Here is a 19,882-nt window from a genome sequence, read left to right as displayed (position 1 = left end):
TGTGTAACTTAATTATGTACTTACCAGTCTTATTTCCAATTGACAAATGAGCACCAATACTTACATTATTTTTAATGGAAAGTTTAGTTATTTGCTCACGAATTATTTCAAAAATAGCATACTCCTAACTAAACCTACGCCGTCTTTTTAATACCTAACCTGTCACAATTAATTTTCCTGGCCATTTAACTAAATCTAAAACAAAACCCGCATAGCCACATTAACTACCCTCCCCCTGAGATTGGCGGGCCCCACCTGACACGGGCCCATGACGCGGGCCCCTGACAGTAGCCCCATCTGGCGGCTGAGCCTGGATTACTGTTCAATTCCTTTTGGCATATTAATATCTATTGGAGTTCTTAGGGGTCGCAGTCGGTTAGATTCTATTTTGTAGGCACAATGTTATTTTTGGGAATATTGTAGATGTGAAATTAACTGTGTCCGCGTCTGTTTTGCCTTTTCTCAACTATGTTGAGGTAGGGTTCCAGTCTAACTGGATGCAGCTGAGTACGCGTACCCAGTTAAATGCGCAAACTTTACGATGAATATTATGATAGACAGGCTGGGCTAAATATGTATATTGCACCGTCACCAAAAAAATTGACGCAAATCTCCGCAGAATCTGAACAGTGCCTATGTCGATGTATTGTACTAATATCGGTAGTATTTATTTAAATATTTTAATTACCAACCAATCTATATATTTATCAAAGGTATGCTTCGTACAATTTTCTGATTTCATGTTCATTTACTTAATTTTAGATATATGTAACGTGTAGCTTACTAGTGAGAACATGTTCTTTTATATCTGACTGTACAACGTTACAAACGCAAATATAATTCAAATCCACCGCTTACTCGGAGTACATTTAATAAAATGCCAACAATAAGTCAGTAATTAAAGTATGACACCACTAGGGTGTCCACAAGCCACTCAGTATGCGAGGACTTCTCAAATAACTCAATTTGCAGCACGTGAGCACTGACGAGACCATTCACTAGTAATATTCGGATTAATTCGGATGTATCCGGTTTAATCTGGTTTGCGCCGGTTTAGGGTGGTTGCGACCGCAATCAGGGCTATTGTTGACAATTTTTTGTGTTACGTGCGTGGTTATGAATTTTGTAATTTGAGAATTGATATGAAGGTTTATGAATTGTAAACTAAGATTTACTTAGCTTTTAAATTAAAAATTGCATAGAATTATTGAATTACTTAAGGTAATTAGTTAAGGTACCTATTTAGATAAGATTACAGCAAAATAATAATTTAAATATTCGTTCAAGTATTTACTTAAACATATATATTGATTCTTAATATTAGTTTTAGATGTAAAAAAATTGATTCTGTTATATAACACTCTCTAATTAAGTGGTTTTCTAACCAACTTCCCCAAACAGGAAATTATCAATTCGGGTGTTTGTAGTTATTAAAAAACATATAAGAAAACTGCCACAATCTTTAAAAAAAACTATCTATTCTTAAAAAAACCTACCGCAAATCCCACTCAAACTTAAGACGTACCCTTCAAACCTCTCACAAATCCGGCTATTATCCGGCGCACTCACAGACTCCATAAAATCAATCCATAACGTTGGATCTAATCTCGATTCAACAACGGGAGATGATCCATCAAACTATGTTAATACGAGAACGTGGGGGATGGTAGGGTAACGGCGATTGTTATATTTTTGAAGGATATTTAAGTATAAATAATGAAAATATCTGATAACGATTTACTGAGGTAAAATTCACCTTGTAAGTAGAATATAGATTTCATTGTTGTGGTAATTGCTTAGCACACAGGGATTGTGATTAAAATAAATTACATATTTTAAAGACGAGATTGGAAATATTATTATTATGCCGAAGTATTTCTGTCGACCTTTCACAGTCGAAAAAGCCTATTTAACTGTAGATGTCTAACTGATAAAAATTAGACGTAGGTAACTTGTATGGGCTTATGGCAAGATAATATCCTATCTTTTAAATTTCATATGTCAAAATGAGCTTTTGTCATTACTCACTTGTATGTGGTTAACGTCAAAATTATAACTCTAGTTAGCAAACAAATCCACAGATAGAAAGATAGGACAAGCCACAGATGTCCGCTCAAAACCGGACAGATTAGTGTGTTAGTCCATGACATAAAAAAAACTCCCAGTAATTCCCAACAGCATGGTCACCATACCCCCAGCGTGGTCTAATCCAATGATTTGCGTGATATTAGCGGGGCCCCGCATGGAGCCCGGGCCCCGCATGCACCCCGGGCCGGTAGTTAGACGCTATATTTATTGTTTTTATGGCTTTTGCCTACACTTTAAATTTTACAGACTTAGTGGGTAAGCTTATAAGTCTTGCGGGGGAATTTGTTTTAAAAGGTTTGTCGAATTTATTAGTTTTTGATTGAGGGTTCTTGGGGAATGAGTAACGTTATCTCTTTCGAGTGAATCTAAAGAATTTACACCTATTTTAACACTCCGAATTATATACAGAAGAATGTTAGATTTCTTGAATCTTACATTTTTCTGGAATATAACCAATTCTGGTGAAGTGTGTTTGTACTTAAAATTTACCTATTATTTAACTTCGTCGAGGAAGAACTTTTTGAAGCTATATTTCAAATACTGAAATATTTATAAAATAAAGAAATAATTACTAAAATATACCTTAGAAAAAATATGACTGTTATAAATCACTTTTGTAAATACGTAAGTTTTAACACTCAAACAAGAAAAATTAAAAATCTTACTCCTTCATCTCCCAACCCATTCTACTCTTCAAAAAAAAACTACTCTTCCATTGTTTCAAAACTCTTCATCCTACGTAATTCCTCGCTTGAACTGTCTACTATAGAGCACATCCGTGGAGCCACGAGACGCGCGTCTCACGCTCGGCCGAGCGCGTGATGCGAGGGCGGCGGCGTTTGATGTGTGTCCACGAACGCTGACAGTTGTAGAGTGTTTGATTGTTTTGAGTGATTTGCATTGGAAGAATGAAAGTTTTTAATATTAAACTATGTCTTGATAAATCTGAATCTGAATTTGCGATTGCTAACTTTGAAACTATCTTCAGTTACTTTTTACTAAAGCAACTAGATTGCAACTAGCTTTTTTTATATTTGTGTGAATGTGATTGTGCGCTCATAGCATCTTTGCCATACAGAAACCTTTCAAAAAGTTGATAGTTGCCTCCACTAAAGTTCCTCCATTTTATAAAGCTCCTTCGGTAAAGGCAATTCAAATTGTACCTTATGTCTAGTGGTCAATAATTCTGACGTGATAATCAATTTTCACAAAAAAAAAACATACTTAATTAGGGCCAGCAAGATTCCAAAACAACAAATTTTGATTAAGTAAATATAATTCTGGCGGTTTATTTTGAGTAAAAAAATCCTCTTTCGAACTCTCAATGACAAAACTGCACTTATCCCGATCAATTTCCGAATCTACCCGACTTCACCTACACCTACTTCACAAACAATTCAATTAGGTCCGCAAATGTATCGGAATGATTGCCCCCCTACCCGCATTGTGGACTGCTGCTGCCTGTAATTATTGGTATAGGGTAGAAATATACTGGGAAGCATGTTAGGAATGTTATTTGTTTTTTTTTTAACGACAAAGTTTTATGTTTGTTAAAAATGTGTTTCTTTATGTCTGTTCATTGATTTCTTCTCAATTTGCCAATCAGTTTTAATGTGCAACTTCGAATCCATATAGCCACTCATATAAGAATAATAAATATTTTAAAAGATTGATTAAATAAAGATAAAATGTCTTTTGTACAAAGTAGGCTGAAATTGAAAATCAGCACGTTTTGAAGCTCAAATTTGCAAAGACATTCCTCAAAACGTCACTTTCTATGTATTCTTGCTGGCAAGAAGAAATGGTGGAGCAAACTCCACAGCAAATTGAGATCACATGGAAATTCCGTCTTTTTCCTACCCGCATATTAGCCTTTAAACAACTTATGTATAAACTAGCTGTTGCCCGCGACTTCGTCTGCGTGGGCAATATAGAATTTTCGTTTATTTAATCGTTCATTGCTCAACCCCCGTAGGTGATAGCGTAATAATATATAGCCTATGTGTTGAACCGGCCCCCAGGTAATAGTCATGCAAAATTTGATTTAAATCCATGCAGTATTTTTTGAGTTTATCCGGCACAAACATACAGACAAACAGACATACAGACAAAAATTCTAGAAACTACATATTTGGGTTCAGAATCGATTATGGATCACCCCCCAAGTATTCTTTTAAAAAAAAGTTTCAATGTACAGTTTTGACTTTCCTATCATTTTATTATATGTATAGATTATACACTACTCTACTCAACTAATATTTCTACCACAATCTTAAAAATCCGCAATTACCCACTGAACTACACACTTCAACCAAGCCACTCGAACATCCCCGACCGCCCCCGATCTCCGCCGAACCCTCGGCAAACAATTCAATTACTTGACGAAATGTATCGGAATGATGGCTCATACTCGCGCTCGGTGGAGCACAATGCGCTGTGCTTGTGGATAATTGCATTCTTAAACTAGAGATGCAGTAGAGATGAAGGGTGAGAATTTAGAAAGGAATTTGGGATTTTTAATGCTGAAATGTTGTCTTGTTTATAATATTGTACATAGCTTAACCTTTCCGAACATATGCAGGAATTGGCTTACCTAACTGTATATATGATAGATGAAACTAAGTTCAAGTATTTTATTCATCCTGCCCTGTTCCCAATTTTATTTTTGGTCGGCATAATATGTTTTCCACTTCATTCCTCTCTGTCACTTGGAGCGGCTGCGTATATGACTTAACCATAGTTGTCAGATTTTCTAACTTCAGACTACGTCTTATGTCACCTAATTAAAAAACGTGGTTTAAGAAGCACCGGCTTTAGAAATAGGTTTAGTCCACTAACTTTGTTCGGGACGGTGAATGAATGGCGCAAAAGCTGGTACTTTTTATAAGGTGGAAATAAATAGTTATCAATTTTGTACACTGTACAGTAGAAGGTCAACTTACCAGTCTTGACTTGATGCTTGAGCGCCACCTTGCAGTCCTCGAGCAGCTGCTTGAGCGGCAGCGGCTCGTCGTGCAGCTGGAAGTCCAGCATCTTGTTCATCTCCTCCGGCATCTTGAACTCCAAGATCTAGAGGAGGAGACATACAAATTAGTATCTATGCTACTATCAAGAGTTTTAAAGCGCTTATCGTTGGAACTGTCCAGTTTGATGGGTTAAATATTGCGTGGTTCAAATTGAACACGAATGCGAAGCGATCCGAAGTGAATTCAAAGATTTTCACTAACATAGGACGCATCATCATGTAGGAGGTACCTTTAGAAGTGACCATCAGAAATAAAGCATTTTTACTGAAATAGATCGCTAGTTGGAACTCAAGCTAGGTATACTGGCGGTTTTTAAAGGCTTTCAAGGCTATCAAGGTAGTTTTTAATCCACTAGTGAAATACGGATTTGATGTTTTGGATAGTTTAATGGAACCATTCAAGTCGTTATTTACGTACGTACCTAAGTTTTCACTTTTATTCCATAATTCAACATTCCTAACCCAAAACATAGCGGACAGTTGCTGGCTGTCATTGAACATCCTTGGCAGTCGTTACGGGTAGTCAGAAGCCAGTAAGTCTGACACCAGTCTAACCAAGGGGTATTGGGTTGCCTGGGTAACTGGGTGGAGGAGATCAGATAGGCAGTCGCTCCTTGTAAAGCACTGGTACTCAGCTACATCCGGTTAGACTGGAAGCCGACCCCAACATAGTTGGGAAAAGGCTCGGGAGATGATGGACAGTAGAAGCTACATACCTTCTCATTCCTATCGTTGACCTGGTGCACGAAGTCCAGTAGGACGTCCACGACGCGCGAGAGGAACTCCCGCGTCTGCGCCTGCGCGTCCTCGCGGTACGGCAGGATCGCTGACGGAAATATTGTTAGAGTGAGTTGGTGGTAATGTAGGAAAAAGAGCTTATACATAACACGATATAAGATTATTCCTGTGCCCAGTGGTGGGATGATAAACAGGCTGGTGATAACATAACACGGTAACTTTAATGTGGTATTAAATGTATTGAAAATCCAATTAATCTCCCGTAATTGCGATATATACGACATGTACGTTTATGCCTAAGTTTCAGATCTTTCTCAAATCCGTTTTTTATACATCATCATCATCATCATCAGCCTATCGCAGTCCACTGCTGGACATAGGCCTCTAAAAATGCACGCCACTGAGATCTATTTTCGGCTTCTCGCATCCAGCTCCTGCCAGCCGTCTTGCGCAAGTCATCACTCCACCGTGCCTGAGGACGTCCTACACTACGTTTGCCGAGGCGTGGTCTCCACTCTAGAACTCGTTTACCCCAACGGTTATCGGTTCTTCGGCTAATATGGCCAGCCCACTGCCACTTCAGCTTGCTGATTCGGTGGGCTATGTCGATGACCTTGGACCTTGTTTTTTATACAATTTTCTATAAAGAATATATAGCCATATAACTAGGCTGCAGTAGCCATAGCACTAGGGAGGAATTTTTAGGGCTACCATTGTATTGTAACTGAAAAAGCGCTTATACATTTAACCTTTAAAACAATATGATTTTAAATCCTTGGGAAACAACCAAATGCGACAATCGAACCAGAAATCTTTTTCCATACCATTAATTGCGTCCAACTTTCTTAACATTAAATAATAATTTGCTTAACATTCAGAAAAATTAAACCTTCCTGTACCTCACAAAATCGGAAGTGTTTTCTTTCCAAACAGAAAAGAAAATCCTAACAACACATTCCTTATTTTTAATTCCGTATCAAGTCAAAAGGGCAAGCAATCCTTCATTGAAGACAAAAACTTGACTGATCAGCTGACAATAGTGTCTACTACAATACAAATATTTATCAACTTTTATTTACACCTTTCTTATTTCATATTCAACCTTAATGCTTAAGACAAAGTATGGATGAGAGATCGAGAATACGTTTTCGCAGCCGCAAATGTAAGTTTGTAACTGTCTCCTACAATACATATATTTACCAACTTTTATTTACACCTCCAACTTTCTATACACAACCTTAATGCTTAAGCCAAAGTATGAATATAAAGTTGAGAGTTGATTGTCGCAACCGCAAGTATAAGTTTGTAACTGTCTACTACAATACATGTATTTACCAACTTTTATTTACACTCCAAACGACCTATATTCAACCTTAAAGTATAAGACTAAGTATGAATATAAAGTCGAGAGTTGATTGTCGCAGCCGCAAGTATAAGTTTGTAAGTTCTTATTGAAAATCAAAATGTAAGGTATTGTTAGAGAAATGATGCTCAGATGTTTTGGTGTTGTGTTTATTTGAAAATAGACTTTATTGTGTGCTAATATGGTTTAGATTTGAATAAGATGTGGGGTGGGTTGTGGGATGGTTGAATAAATCAAACACATCTGGGCTCGGAGTACAATATGACGCGAATTTTTTGTGGTGTCCAGTTAGTTCGCATTTTCAGGGATTTTCCTTGTTATTGACCTTGTAACAAAATATTGAATATAATAAAAGCCTGAGAGAGTTTATTTATCAGTTTCAGACTTCATGAGATCAGATTTGTTTTTTCAATTGATACAAATTTTAAGATATATGGCATATCTATCGTGATAAAACCACAATAAAACAAAATCCTTCTTGGCAGCCGGGTAATAAAAACGAGTTTTCAGTTCACCGATACCAAACTGACATACTTTATAGAGAACTTTGTTCTATAACAATAAATTATGTATTGATATATTTTACATTTTTAACATTTTTTTGTCATTTTTAACAATAACACAAACGTCCCAAAAAACCATCAACATCATAGTCACCCCACAGCCCACAGTTGCACATTCCTGGACACTGGAGGGCAGATATTAAAAGCGCTGACTTTTTAATCAGAGCGCCCTCACCGAGGGTAGCACGTGCGAGTAACAGGTTCGATGCACGAGTCGGGCACGCATGCGGCAATAATTAGGAATCTCTTGTTATTGTTGTTAGGAAATGTGAAGAATGAAAGATGTTTGTTTGTGTGTTTTAATTTTTTGCGAAATAGGTTAGACTGGTATTAGAATTTATTAGTAGTGTTTAGTAGTAGTAGTGTAGTAGTAAGGAGGTTAAGATCACGTTGTTTAAGGCTTATTGCCAAACTTTCTACACAAGCAGCCTGTGGACCAGTTACTCCATGAAAACATTGGACACTCTAAGAGTTCAATATAATAACAGCTTCAGAATGCTTTTGGGACTGCCGCGGTTTTGTAGTGCCTCTAGCATGTTCGCTGAAGCGCGTGTTCACGATTTCTTCGCGATGGTGAGAAGGAAAACGGCATCTTTGTTGGAGAGATCGCGGTCTAGTTCCAATGGCATTCTGAGGATGTTAGTGGATAAATTTGATTCGCCTATCATCAAGCATTTTATGCAGGTGTTAGTTAGGCGAAGCTAAACATTGTTTTTTTTTATCTTTGTGTGTTCCCTACTAACATAGTTTTTAAGTATTTATTTTGTTACTAACCAAGTGGACCTTTCTGTTGTCTTTAAATAAACGAATTATTATTGGACAGTTTTGATTTAAGTAGGTAAAGATAATAATTGTACAGGTTGCTATCGATAGAAAAAAGGCTACTTAGTTTAAAATGGATCAAGAATACTAAGCAGCAGTGATTTTAGTCTAGAATTTAAAACTGAATATTATAAAGGTAAAGAATCTGTATGTATGTACTGAAAGCGCATATTGCTGGAATTACCTTACTGCTTATGTACCGGTGAATGCCATAAGCTACTTTTTAGTCGGATAGAATCTAGTCAAATCATAGACGAAAACTGTATACTTTAAAACAGATAACATCTATTGAAATAATTTACTTAATGGTAAACTTAATGGATTGAAGTTAGTTATGACAATAATGGACACACTAGAAACATTTAACGTCATACCACAAAAAAAATTAAACGTAAGTTTAACACTTATCTAAAAAAATGACAGATTATTACGTTGAAATAAGGTCCATTTCGCAGCCACACTTTTTTTAGACAAGTGTTTGACACATGTTTAAGTTTTTGTAGTAAGACCATTAATGGTTACTTAAGCCGTTCCTTAGTGACGATTTTCTATCAGAATGTGTCACTAAGGAGTAACTTAAGTGGTCATTAAATGTCTCTGAGTGTGGGGTTAACCTTACTATAGTTCGGCCATTCAGAGAATGCGTTCCTGACACGTCGCGATTGAACTGACGACGTAACTTTGCAATGGCGTTGCAGTTACGATAAAAATATTTTTGCTGGTTGTTTACCGTTTTAACAATTGAGGAGCATTAAAACAACATTATTATATCAATAATCAATGAATGTTATTACGTCGTCAGTTCAATCGCGACGTGTCAGGAACGCATTCTCTGAATGGCCGAACTATACTTAATGTGTGTTAACATTTTTACCCACTCTTAGCAATAGACAGCTTAGTAACACTTCCCATGTATACTGCCATAACTCCATACTCTGTCACAGCACTTAGCTACCCCCTGCATATCGCATCGCTGGACAATGTTCGAGTGCTGTCAAACGCACGCGCTCTGACAGACCCTCGATGATGGTGGGAACTAGAGGATTAACACTCTGATAATCTGGTTCTAATGGTGTATCTTAGCTTTCGAGATATGAAGAAGTTCAGATGATAAGACGACGGTTGACGAAGCACTTAAATGAATGAAATATACGAATATATTGAATGGTAAAAGATACGCAAGTTATATATTTAGGCCCAACGTCACCGAAAACATAAACGACAGTTTTCTTAAAACAACGTTTTACTATAAATTATGTTCAATTTTCAAAGTAAACACTTGTTTTAAGAAAAACGGACGTTTATGTTTGCCTTAAAAACTCAGTTTAAATCTTTATTTTAAGCAGCAGTTTATTCCTTTAAGAAGCGTTTATAGAGGCTACATTTTTGTGCAATTTGTGACTGCAGTATTGGCAAAGAAAGCTATGTATTTGTTGCAATATGTGTACAACTCCTTGCAATGTTGCAATGTGCCCGTCCAGACGCGCTCTTATGCCTACATATTGAGATTTTAAAGTGCCTACTCAAAATACTGGGTATCTTAGAATTTCAGAAAAATATTCAAAATACTATTAATTTTTTGATATTTTTTTATATGACTTGAACTTTTCCATACAAATATAGATACTCCATAAAACTCCTACTCTTCGAACTAATCCTATCATCCACAGTGAAATTCCCCAACACTAGCGCACCCCCAGACATCGCTTCATCCCTTATCATTTTAACCGACTATATATTAAGAGCTACTCATGTCACTTTCGGGGAAAACCTACCCTTAAACCGATACAAGGCAATCTAAACCTTACCTCCTTACACTTAAAGTCCATATCCCCTTGTCATAATTTTGGGAAAACGTGTTGGTAAGTTGTAAGGGAATTTGAGCCGTATATAGTGGAGGTTAGAGTATGGTTTTGTGTGAAAGGGGTTCAGCAAACAGTTTTAACACTCTCAATAGTATTTGCAAAGCATTACAACGCATTCCAGATGTTATTCACTAACAACTTTATCTTGTACTCTGTGTTGTTCAATTTTCAACTTTATTCCCTTGTAACAAGGGTTATGTGAAGTGTATGGATAGGTACAGTCGCGAAGATTGGTGTGAACTCATGTTGTCGACGTCATAAGCCGATTGTCGGTGATTGTACAGTTTCTGGGCGCCTGTCTGTCTGTCTAGTAAGCTGCCCTTTAGTTAAAAGGTTTTCGCGTTTTGAGAGGGAATTGTTGGGAAAAGGGCAGCAGTGTATTTATTATGAACTTGTATTGACAAATGTATAAGTTAGTCAAATAAGTCATATACATAGTTTATTTTCTTAAATACATTGGGCCTTACTACAAAAACTTTAAACCCTGTTTTACACTTGTCTAATAAAATTTTGGCTGCAAAATGAACCATATGTCAACGTCATAATTTGACATTTTTTTAGACAAGGCATAAACTGACGTTTAAAAGTTTTTGTGGTAAGACGGATTTTGTCTAAGTATATTTAAAACTACGGTTAGATTTTATAGACGATTGCTTACTAAGCCACTTAAAACCTGTCTTGAAATTAAAAAAAAATATAGGCAATCACTATGTATAACATTATTTTTTTAAGATACTTGATACACTACCTCGGACAAAGGATCAGCATGGCGATCCAACGAGGTAATGCTGCCAGCCTCTTGGGTACGCTCCCAGTTGACAGCGATGGGGATGAATTTTTTGACGCCTTTTAGATATAGTGTATTTTTTTTTTAATTGTTTTACTAGGATAGTTTTTTTGTGTTGTAAATATCTATGTATATAACTTGATACACTTTGAATTTCCTTTTCATTGACTAAGCTCTTCTTCAGTTAGAAGTCTCAGTAGCTTAAATTAGCCTATATACAAAAAAAAAAACAAATAAATATAACGCAACACAAAGCCAAAAAAAAGCCTTCTCAAAATAAATCAAGAACTCATTTTCACAAACTCATTGTTTCCTGAACAATGTGTGTTATTTCAATTAGTCCTCCAACCCTCCGCCGCTCGCGAGCAGTAAATACCGGTACGAGGGCTTAGACCATTTAAATAGCCGGAACCGACATAAGCACTGTCGAAAAAGTCAGCCAAAAACAAAAGGAGGGACCGCTATAAAAACTCTCTCGGAAAAGTCAGACAAAAACGGGAGGTGAACAACGCAAGAAATTTAAATGATCTCACACTTATGTAGATAAGCATTTTCAATCACATAAGTCAGTATTAAGCACACAAATGTAAACATGACGCGTTGCTTGTTTCGGAAAGCACGTTCAATTAGTAGGTCCCGGCTGTGATTTGTACTAACTAAATCAAATTGCATACCGTATGTAGTGGTGGAAAGTAAATGGGTAATTTTAAAATTTTAAGACCATCCTCTGTACACCTGTTAGTTTGAACCTTTTTTGTATGTACTATTATTTATTTCCTTTTCTTTTTCTGCTATCTTGTGTCTGTATGTTTTATGTGAATATTTTTTTTTTCTTTCTTTCAACGTCGTTTCCAGTTGTTTAAATTATCTAAGTCCACTCGCCGTGTCGGGACAGCGTGATCCTCCCAGTAATGATGGCGTATTACTGCAAAGCTCTCATTTGTGAGGATCACCGCCTTTAGGAGCATGGAGACGAATATAGTGGAGTTTGGGGATTTTATAGATGCTAAATTCGTACTTAGTGTAAGAAAAAACTTTTGTAATTTGGCTGATAGAGGTTTAGTTTCTCTTAGAAATATTGAGCTTTTTGAAGCAAAAGAATATATAGAGCTTCGTAGAGTTTTGCTCGTTTTGCTTGGACGCGTTCTCAAACACTGAAAGTTATTTTCTTTAATGTTTAAGTGTTGGATAGCCCATTCATCGAGAGAGGCTACTTTTTATCCCAGCGCTCGTAGTGGTTCTCTTATATTTTTCAACAGTTCTAGAAAAAAAAACATGTCTGTTTAACCCCATTAAAAAAAAATACTCTAATCGTTCTAAAATATTTTCTCAACGTCACCTCAAATCCAACCTTTAACTAAAATATCCCACTCCACATAACAAAAGCGAGAAAAATAAACACAAAAAATATTCTATTACGTCTGGTAAATCCTTCAAATCCCGCAGTCTATCAACTATAGCCTGCCTAACTGATGGGCCCCTACAGTGAGTCTATTGCCCGTGGAGAACAAAATGACTAGCAGAGATGTCATAACGCAAAATCTCTTAAGAAAGTAGCGCGACAACATGCGGGTGTTCGGGGAATGAGGAACGTTACTAGCTCCACTCTTACATACCTTCTTATACCTTGTTCATTATTTTCAAAATAAAATCACCAATTAATCAAGACTAACCGTTAACAGAATCTTTACTAGTTTTAAGTTTTTTTTTTTTAAATGTAAATATAGATTCAGTAAACTCTAATATTATGTGATAATTTGACAAGACACCTTTTAGCGAAGATCACTTTTAAGGCCGCACATTGTGTCACCGACTTTAAAATATAGTTTTCTTATATTTTAATTAGTGTACATATTAAAGAGTATATCTATCTGTCCCATTACTTCTAGTAACTGATCACGCCTCTACGTTACTTGACCTACACGAAGGCGCTTGACCTACCTCCTTCACAACTCCGTTTATCATTCCTTCCTCCGTGGCTTTCCTAACTGATGTGCCCCTACGGATAGTCTTCTAATACCTCTCTGGATGAAGAGACTGCAGCGGCCGATTATAAATGGCGAGCTTAGAGTTTGACGGCGCGGTCATAAAGGGAATTTAGAATTTTATTAGTTTAATTCGTTTGGGCTATTTATTGCTGTTTTTAGGGGAGACGAGATTTTTTTGATGGAGAGTAATATTGTTCGTTGAAATATTGCAATAGTCTGGTTGAATCTTTATTTCAATACGGAGTATGAGTTTTCCTCTTAAAAATGGCATAGTTGCCGGAGAAACTTCTTCGAGCATTCTGATAAAAGCAACATTTAACATTCCCTAATAAATTGACTATTTCACATTGAAATATTTGTTTTGTAATCGTTGCAAACACTTTATATTTCTAATTGGACCATTAATTCATGACACTTATGCTTTCAAGCAAACTTTTCAGCTTTTATAATAATATTTAAGATTTAATTCATCCAAAGACTTTTTGTATATACATCGATATCTAACTAAAGTGTAGGCTTACCACTTTTACTGTACAAACACATCATTCAAGATAACATTATCAACCCCTTTCAAAAGAGAGAGTTACCCAACATCCAAACCAAAATATAACCCTAAGCCCATCACAACACCATCGGCCCGACTTACAAGCACCGAGCGATATATCAGAGCAAACATACGTACAGGAGGATTTTTAATTAAATTCTTAGCGGCTATAACCCGCAGCTGCGCGTTGTACAATGTAAGGCACGCGCGCGGAACTAATCGGCCGAGAGGGGATGGCGCGGGCGAGAAGGGCCGCGGACGAGTTTGGTATGTAGCTGTGTGATTTTTGTAGTTGAGAAAAAGCAGTTTGACTATATGGCATAGTGTCTTTTTTGTAAAGAATTCAAGTAGTTAGTTGCAGCTCCAAAATTAGCTGGTAGTAACTTTGCAGTATTATACGAAAAACAGACTACAGCTAGTCTCAAATTTTGAAATTTACAATTAAGCCTCTTGTATTGACTGTTTTGTCAACAGCCGAATGGTAATAGTAGCCAACTACAGACCTACTGCGTTATTAATTTGATTGTACTCTTGACGATAAAACATTAAAATTGCGGCAGGTTTTGGTTTATACGTTAAATCAAAATATGATTTTAAAAACCTTTCAACAATTTTAAACATTGTCTCTATTTATTATATAAAATATTTTCAAAAATAAAATACCACTTAGCAGTGTAATTTCGCAGCATATCAAAGTGGTAATTCTATACATTTCTGTACAGTGGTACAAAATACCAGCGCTCCCATCCGGGGACGCCAGCAGTGGAGGGTTAAACGTGAATGATGAATTCTTGCAGCAAATTATTTGTGCTTTGGATGCGCTCTGTTATTGTGCAGTCAAGTATTTTAAAATGGGAAGAGCTGTTTGTTTTATTGCTTTTTTTATTTTTCGTGTATGTCTACCTCTTGTAAGGTCAGGAAGTATTTTTTTTACTGGAATCTATACCTAGTTTTGGTTGTTTCTTGTTCACAAAGGAGGTCGATTCATCCTAATAACTACTTTTATCTAAATCGTCCTTTTATTGACTTCCATTGTTAGTCTATTATGTGATCTATCAAATAATTAATTGTTCCTCGCAGGAATAACTAAACGTACCAGGATAATATAGTCTATAGCTGGTTTATGATTATATATATTTCTTTTTATAGTCCAATGGAGAGGATGAGAGGATCGAGTTAAAATTAGTCTGGAAGAATAGCTATACTATAGTGCATATTATTCTTCTGTAACAATGAAGACTACGTAAATCATGATAATTGATTCATGTTCATTAAGTAGGATTATTTTTAACTTCACACCTCTCATCCCCAGACTCAGATAATTTTAAAATAGATAAATACAATCATAAACCGTGTCAATAAATCTGACACTATCTAACTCCTGTCGTACACGTCATACAAAACTACCCTCCTATCACGTAACGTGACACCCACCATCACCCGTGTCGGAACCCGAGTCGTTTCCCGTGTCGGAAGTAACGCCTTCCGACGGTCGGCTGATAACAACTGGTAGGTAATAATTAGTTAGGATTAATGTTGAGGGTAGTTACAACGTTTGGTTATTTGCTGAAGAGTAAGAAGAATAATGTAATGAAAAGGAAAGTGTACAACACATGCATATTACCCACCCTCACTTATGGTTGCCAGACCTGGGCCAACACACAGAAACAAAACCAAGAACTGACCACGTGCCAGAGAGCTATGGAGAGGAGTATGTTGGGTTACACCATAAAAGATAGAAAGAGAGCTATAGATTTAAGACAAATCACGAGACTAGAAGATGTTGTAGTCAAAACTAAAAAAAAATAAGTGGAGATGGGCAGGCCACATGATGAGAGAGAGTAGGAATAAATGGACGAAAGATATTACCGAATGGAAGCCTAGATTTCAAACAAAAAGGAAACGAGGAAGGCAAAGAAAATGTTGGTCTGATGACATAAAAAAGAATGCAGGTACACTATGGCATAGATTAACTTACACAAGAGTAAAATGGAAAGAGCTGGAGGAGGCCTATGTGTCACAAGGACACGCTGACACCAAACCAGATAGGAGAAATTAAGAATAGTAATAGGATTATGAAATAAATACTTACAATGTAAATACATCTAGTTGCATGCTAAAAAACTTAATAGTGAATTGTACACATTTATGTTGGCAATAAAGGCTTAATAATAAAAGAAGAATAAGGGAGTTTGATGCTCGTGAAGTCCCGTGTTCAGTAATTATATTATCTACCTAAGCTTTTCCCAAATAAGTAAAGGTCGACTTCTACCTCTAGTCTTACCGTATGAAGCTGAATACCAGTGTGCCACATATAGCGACGGCTTATTAAAACTCGTCAACCTTAGGAAGACTGATTGTCAGACCTAGTCAGACTTTGTCACGAGACATTATGAACCACAGACAATTCAGCAATTGCGACTTCCAAAAGTTTTAAACACATACTCTTATAGCCAGAGAGTTAATTAACCTAACCCTTTCAATACAATACAAATGAAACCACAAAGTCATTGTAGCAATTAATCACTGTTTAACTGCGAGCTTGTATTGTCATCATAATTAATTATACACTTAAGTTCACTTCCATGTAGTTAATGTGCAGTAATTATTCATTTGTCATCAGGTTTAAAATGTCAATTCAGATTTTTATAATTAAGGGTGAGTTGCGCGTATAACGATAACCAAACCATAACCAGCCGTATACTTGCCGTTGGTCATATTGGCGATTTGACCACTATTTTAATCTTCGTTATGGAACTTATTGAGCTTAAAAGTTTTAAGTAACTTTCATAAAACAATCTTGAAGTTGGTGATTGATACACCCGTGTGTCGGAGAGCACGTTAATGTCAGACTTTTTCTAATCTCTCTCCGGTAGTGTCGGATTGTCGTCCCATCGTGCTATGAGAGTGAAAGAATAGAGAGTGCACCTGTGTCTGCGCAAATGCTTGTGCACTATAATATGTCCTGCGCAGTTGGCTGATCTCTTTAGAAAGACAACCGCCGTGACCGAAATCGGCTTTGAGTGCCATTATTATTAGAAATAAATTAAAGTATACTTAATATACTAATACATAGAGTAAAGATTAACCGTATATTAATATTATTTTAGTACTTACAATCATAGTAAAGGTTGCCGACGGAAGAAGTCAGCTTGGGCGTGCCTTGACCCGATAAAGACGCCATTCTCTCGCCCTGTACACACCGATACACACAAATTATTAGGTATGTAACCATATGCATAAAGATACATATGTATGTGTGTGTTAGTGGGTAAGTATAGTACCCAAAACTGCAGACTAAACAGTCGACCGACAGTTGACCCGACGGTTGGCAATTTTCAGTCGGTCCGATACCGGCTAAATACCTGATCTTAGGCGATTATCACACTGCCCCGCATGATGCAGCGTAGTGCGTGGATGCGTTTTTTTCCGTTGTATGGAAATATCTCCGTTTGTATGGAAAACACGCATAGTCCAACACACTGAAAATGCATCCACGCGCGTTCATGCGGATCACGCACATACATGCGGAGAAACACGCACCCCCGCGCGTAGGTGCGGGGCGAGACGCAAGGTATGGCACACTGCATCCCGCATTGCCGCGCGTGATTTTGAATGGGCGTGACGTGTATATTTGAAAATGGAAGCCGCCGTGCGTGAATCTACTAAACGCACCTACGCGCGTGAGTGCGCAAAAAACCCGCACGATGATGCAGATCTGCACTCCCGCAGGAACGCGCGTAGATGCGTCGACACGCAAGATGCAGCGTGATGCGGGGCAGTGTGAAGATCACCTTACTACCATTCATCTTTACAGATTATGAGCTTAAAGAAACTATCGGCCGACGCAAAGTTTGCAGTGTGCTGTAATAAAATCCATTTTGCAATTTATATGGGGCAATTTACGAGACATGATTGTAGATAAAGTAATATTTTTTTGTAGAATGTTGCCAGTACTTTAGTATTGAATGAAAAATAATTTGAAAAAAAATCCTTGATCAAGCAATTTTCATAGTTAAGTCAGTCAACGCTATATTAAGCAAGCTCTAAGTTAAGAAAGCATTTCTAGATTTGAAAATAAATTGCAAGCTATTAGGTAATAATAGATAAAAAATTAAACGGCTAGGAAAATATCATATACTCATATATCTAAACTAATCAAATCATATTTTTTGAACATGCGTTGTTAACTATTTAGGTAGATTTCTAGAAATAATATTCCATGCAACAAAGAAACGAAAAAGGGTGTGTCAAAATCCAAGATGGCGGACTAAAAAGATGAGAATTGAACGAACCAACTGTATATGTTCTGCTATTTGCTTGCAGTAGGAAAAAAAGCCGTCCAAACTCAGCTTTGACATAACTCTAACTTCTAGAATGTTCTGTGGACAGAGAGAAAGAAATACGTTAATGATTCTGACACTTAACTCGATGTTGCCAGAGTAAAAAAATATATAACTTTGGTAGAAAGGAAGTTTTTTTCTTGTATAGAAATTACCGACGGCATTTTTTTTTTAATTAATTATATTAATTGACTATAGAAGAATGAAAAGAAATGTTATGATAGATGTAACTAGAAAAAAGAAACAATAAACTAAATCTACTATACTAAAAAAAGAAAATTACAAAAAAATTACTTATTTACATACCTGTTCTAGATCTCCCACAAAAAACTACTTGTAAGATATATTTTTCGTCGAAAAACAAATAACGATATGCCTCAAACCGAAAATGTATTTACTAAAATACAAATCGAGAATTACTGATTCGAAATTTCTCATATATGTTAGAAAGATTTTTGATATTTGCAAATTTCAGCCTGAATGCTGAAGAACGGGTGTTTCTACGAAGGTTTTAGGCAGACTGAAATCTGGGCTGGCTGGGGGAGGCTCGAGGTTTCAGGGGTTGACGCATGCGCGGTAGAAAGGTCGTGGGGGGTGACATTTAGGCCGGCTAGGGGAGGGGGCTGGTCAATATTGGAAATCAGGTCAGCTGGGGCGTAGGTCTTTGTTGAAGGTTTTCGGTAGTGTAGGTAATTTTTTATTGTTTTGTGTTCTATATTACCTTTTCAGATATCTGAAAATTGATTACAATCACGTGAAGACAACAAATAATGAAGAGTCGACTGGTTATAAAGAAAAACCCATTTTTTTTCAAAAATAAATAAAACATTTGTACATGAATGTGGTTTGAATTATCTTGCAAAACCAATGCCATTTGTAAACACAGATAATAATCCTTTCTTTTCGGCGGCTAAAACGACGTAGCACTTGTAGCTTACCGTGCTACGCGCGTAGCGCTCCGTAGCGCTTCGTAGCAAGCAAGACATGATTTAAAATTAATTTCTTTCTGACAACAGCCGATATTTATTTCGTAGCGTTCCATATTTTGTTATAATAAAAAAGATATTATGTGATAGGGTTAGTACATTACCATAAAAAATTGATCCTAACAAATAAAATATCACTAAATATAAAAAAAAAACTATTGAATATTTTAAAATATTACATTATTTATATAATGCACATGTACGATCATGTAACAAAATAAAAATATTTTTGAGAAGTGATGCATCAAAACTGGGGATAAAAAGCAAAAACAGAAGATCTCTTTTGATTCATTTGCGGAAATTAATTCCCTCACATTGCAAGCTGAGTCACACTTACCGACTAGTTCAATACAAACTAGAGCGTGGGTTATTTCATTCAGAGTTAAACTAACTTCACGTGGCATGTCACTACGATATCACAGCTAATTATTAACTTTGACAGTTTGAAACTTGTTCAGCCTAGTGGGTAAAGAACCAACCTCTCAAGTATGAGTGTGTGTTCGATTCCACGTCAGGCAAGTACCAATGCAACTTTTCTAAGTTTGAATGTACTTTACAAGTACTTCTTAGACACCAATGACTGTGTTTCGGATGGCACGTTAAACTGTAGGTCCCGGCTGTTATTGAACAACCTTGGCAGTCGTTACGGGTAGTCAGAAGCCAGTAAGTCTGACACCAGTCTAACCAAGGGGTATCGGGTTGCCCGGGTAACTGGGTTGAGGAGGTCAGATAGGCAGTCGCTTCTTGTAAAGCACTGGTACACAGCTGTA

The 19,882-nt window shown here is 36.7% G+C and overlaps 1 protein-coding gene across 1 annotated transcript in view; it reads right to left on the bottom strand.

The window, feature by feature from the left end:
- Positions 1 to 18,622, bottom strand: part of LOC124643479 (glutamate decarboxylase) — a 50,534-nt gene extending 31,912 nt beyond the window's left edge. Inside the window, exons 1-4 of the mRNA XM_047182470.1 lie at positions 18,079 to 18,622; positions 16,901 to 16,976; positions 5,830 to 5,939; positions 5,031 to 5,157 (exon numbers count right to left, since the gene is read on the bottom strand). Coding sequence (XP_047038426.1) covers positions 5,031 to 5,157; positions 5,830 to 5,939; positions 16,901 to 16,976; positions 18,079 to 18,144 — 379 coding nt within the window. The 5' untranslated portion in view covers positions 18,145 to 18,622. The remainder of the gene's footprint in view (positions 1 to 5,030; positions 5,158 to 5,829; positions 5,940 to 16,900; positions 16,977 to 18,078) is intronic.
- Positions 18,623 to 19,882: the final 1,260 nt, after the last annotated feature.

This window comes from Helicoverpa zea, chromosome 27, assembly GCF_022581195.2.
Source record: "Helicoverpa zea isolate HzStark_Cry1AcR chromosome 27, ilHelZeax1.1, whole genome shotgun sequence".
NCBI classification, from domain to species: Eukaryota; Metazoa; Arthropoda; class Insecta; order Lepidoptera; family Noctuidae; genus Helicoverpa; species Helicoverpa zea.
The sequence above is the reverse complement of the archived record's forward strand: the minus strand, read 5'-3'. Positions and strand labels throughout refer to the sequence as shown.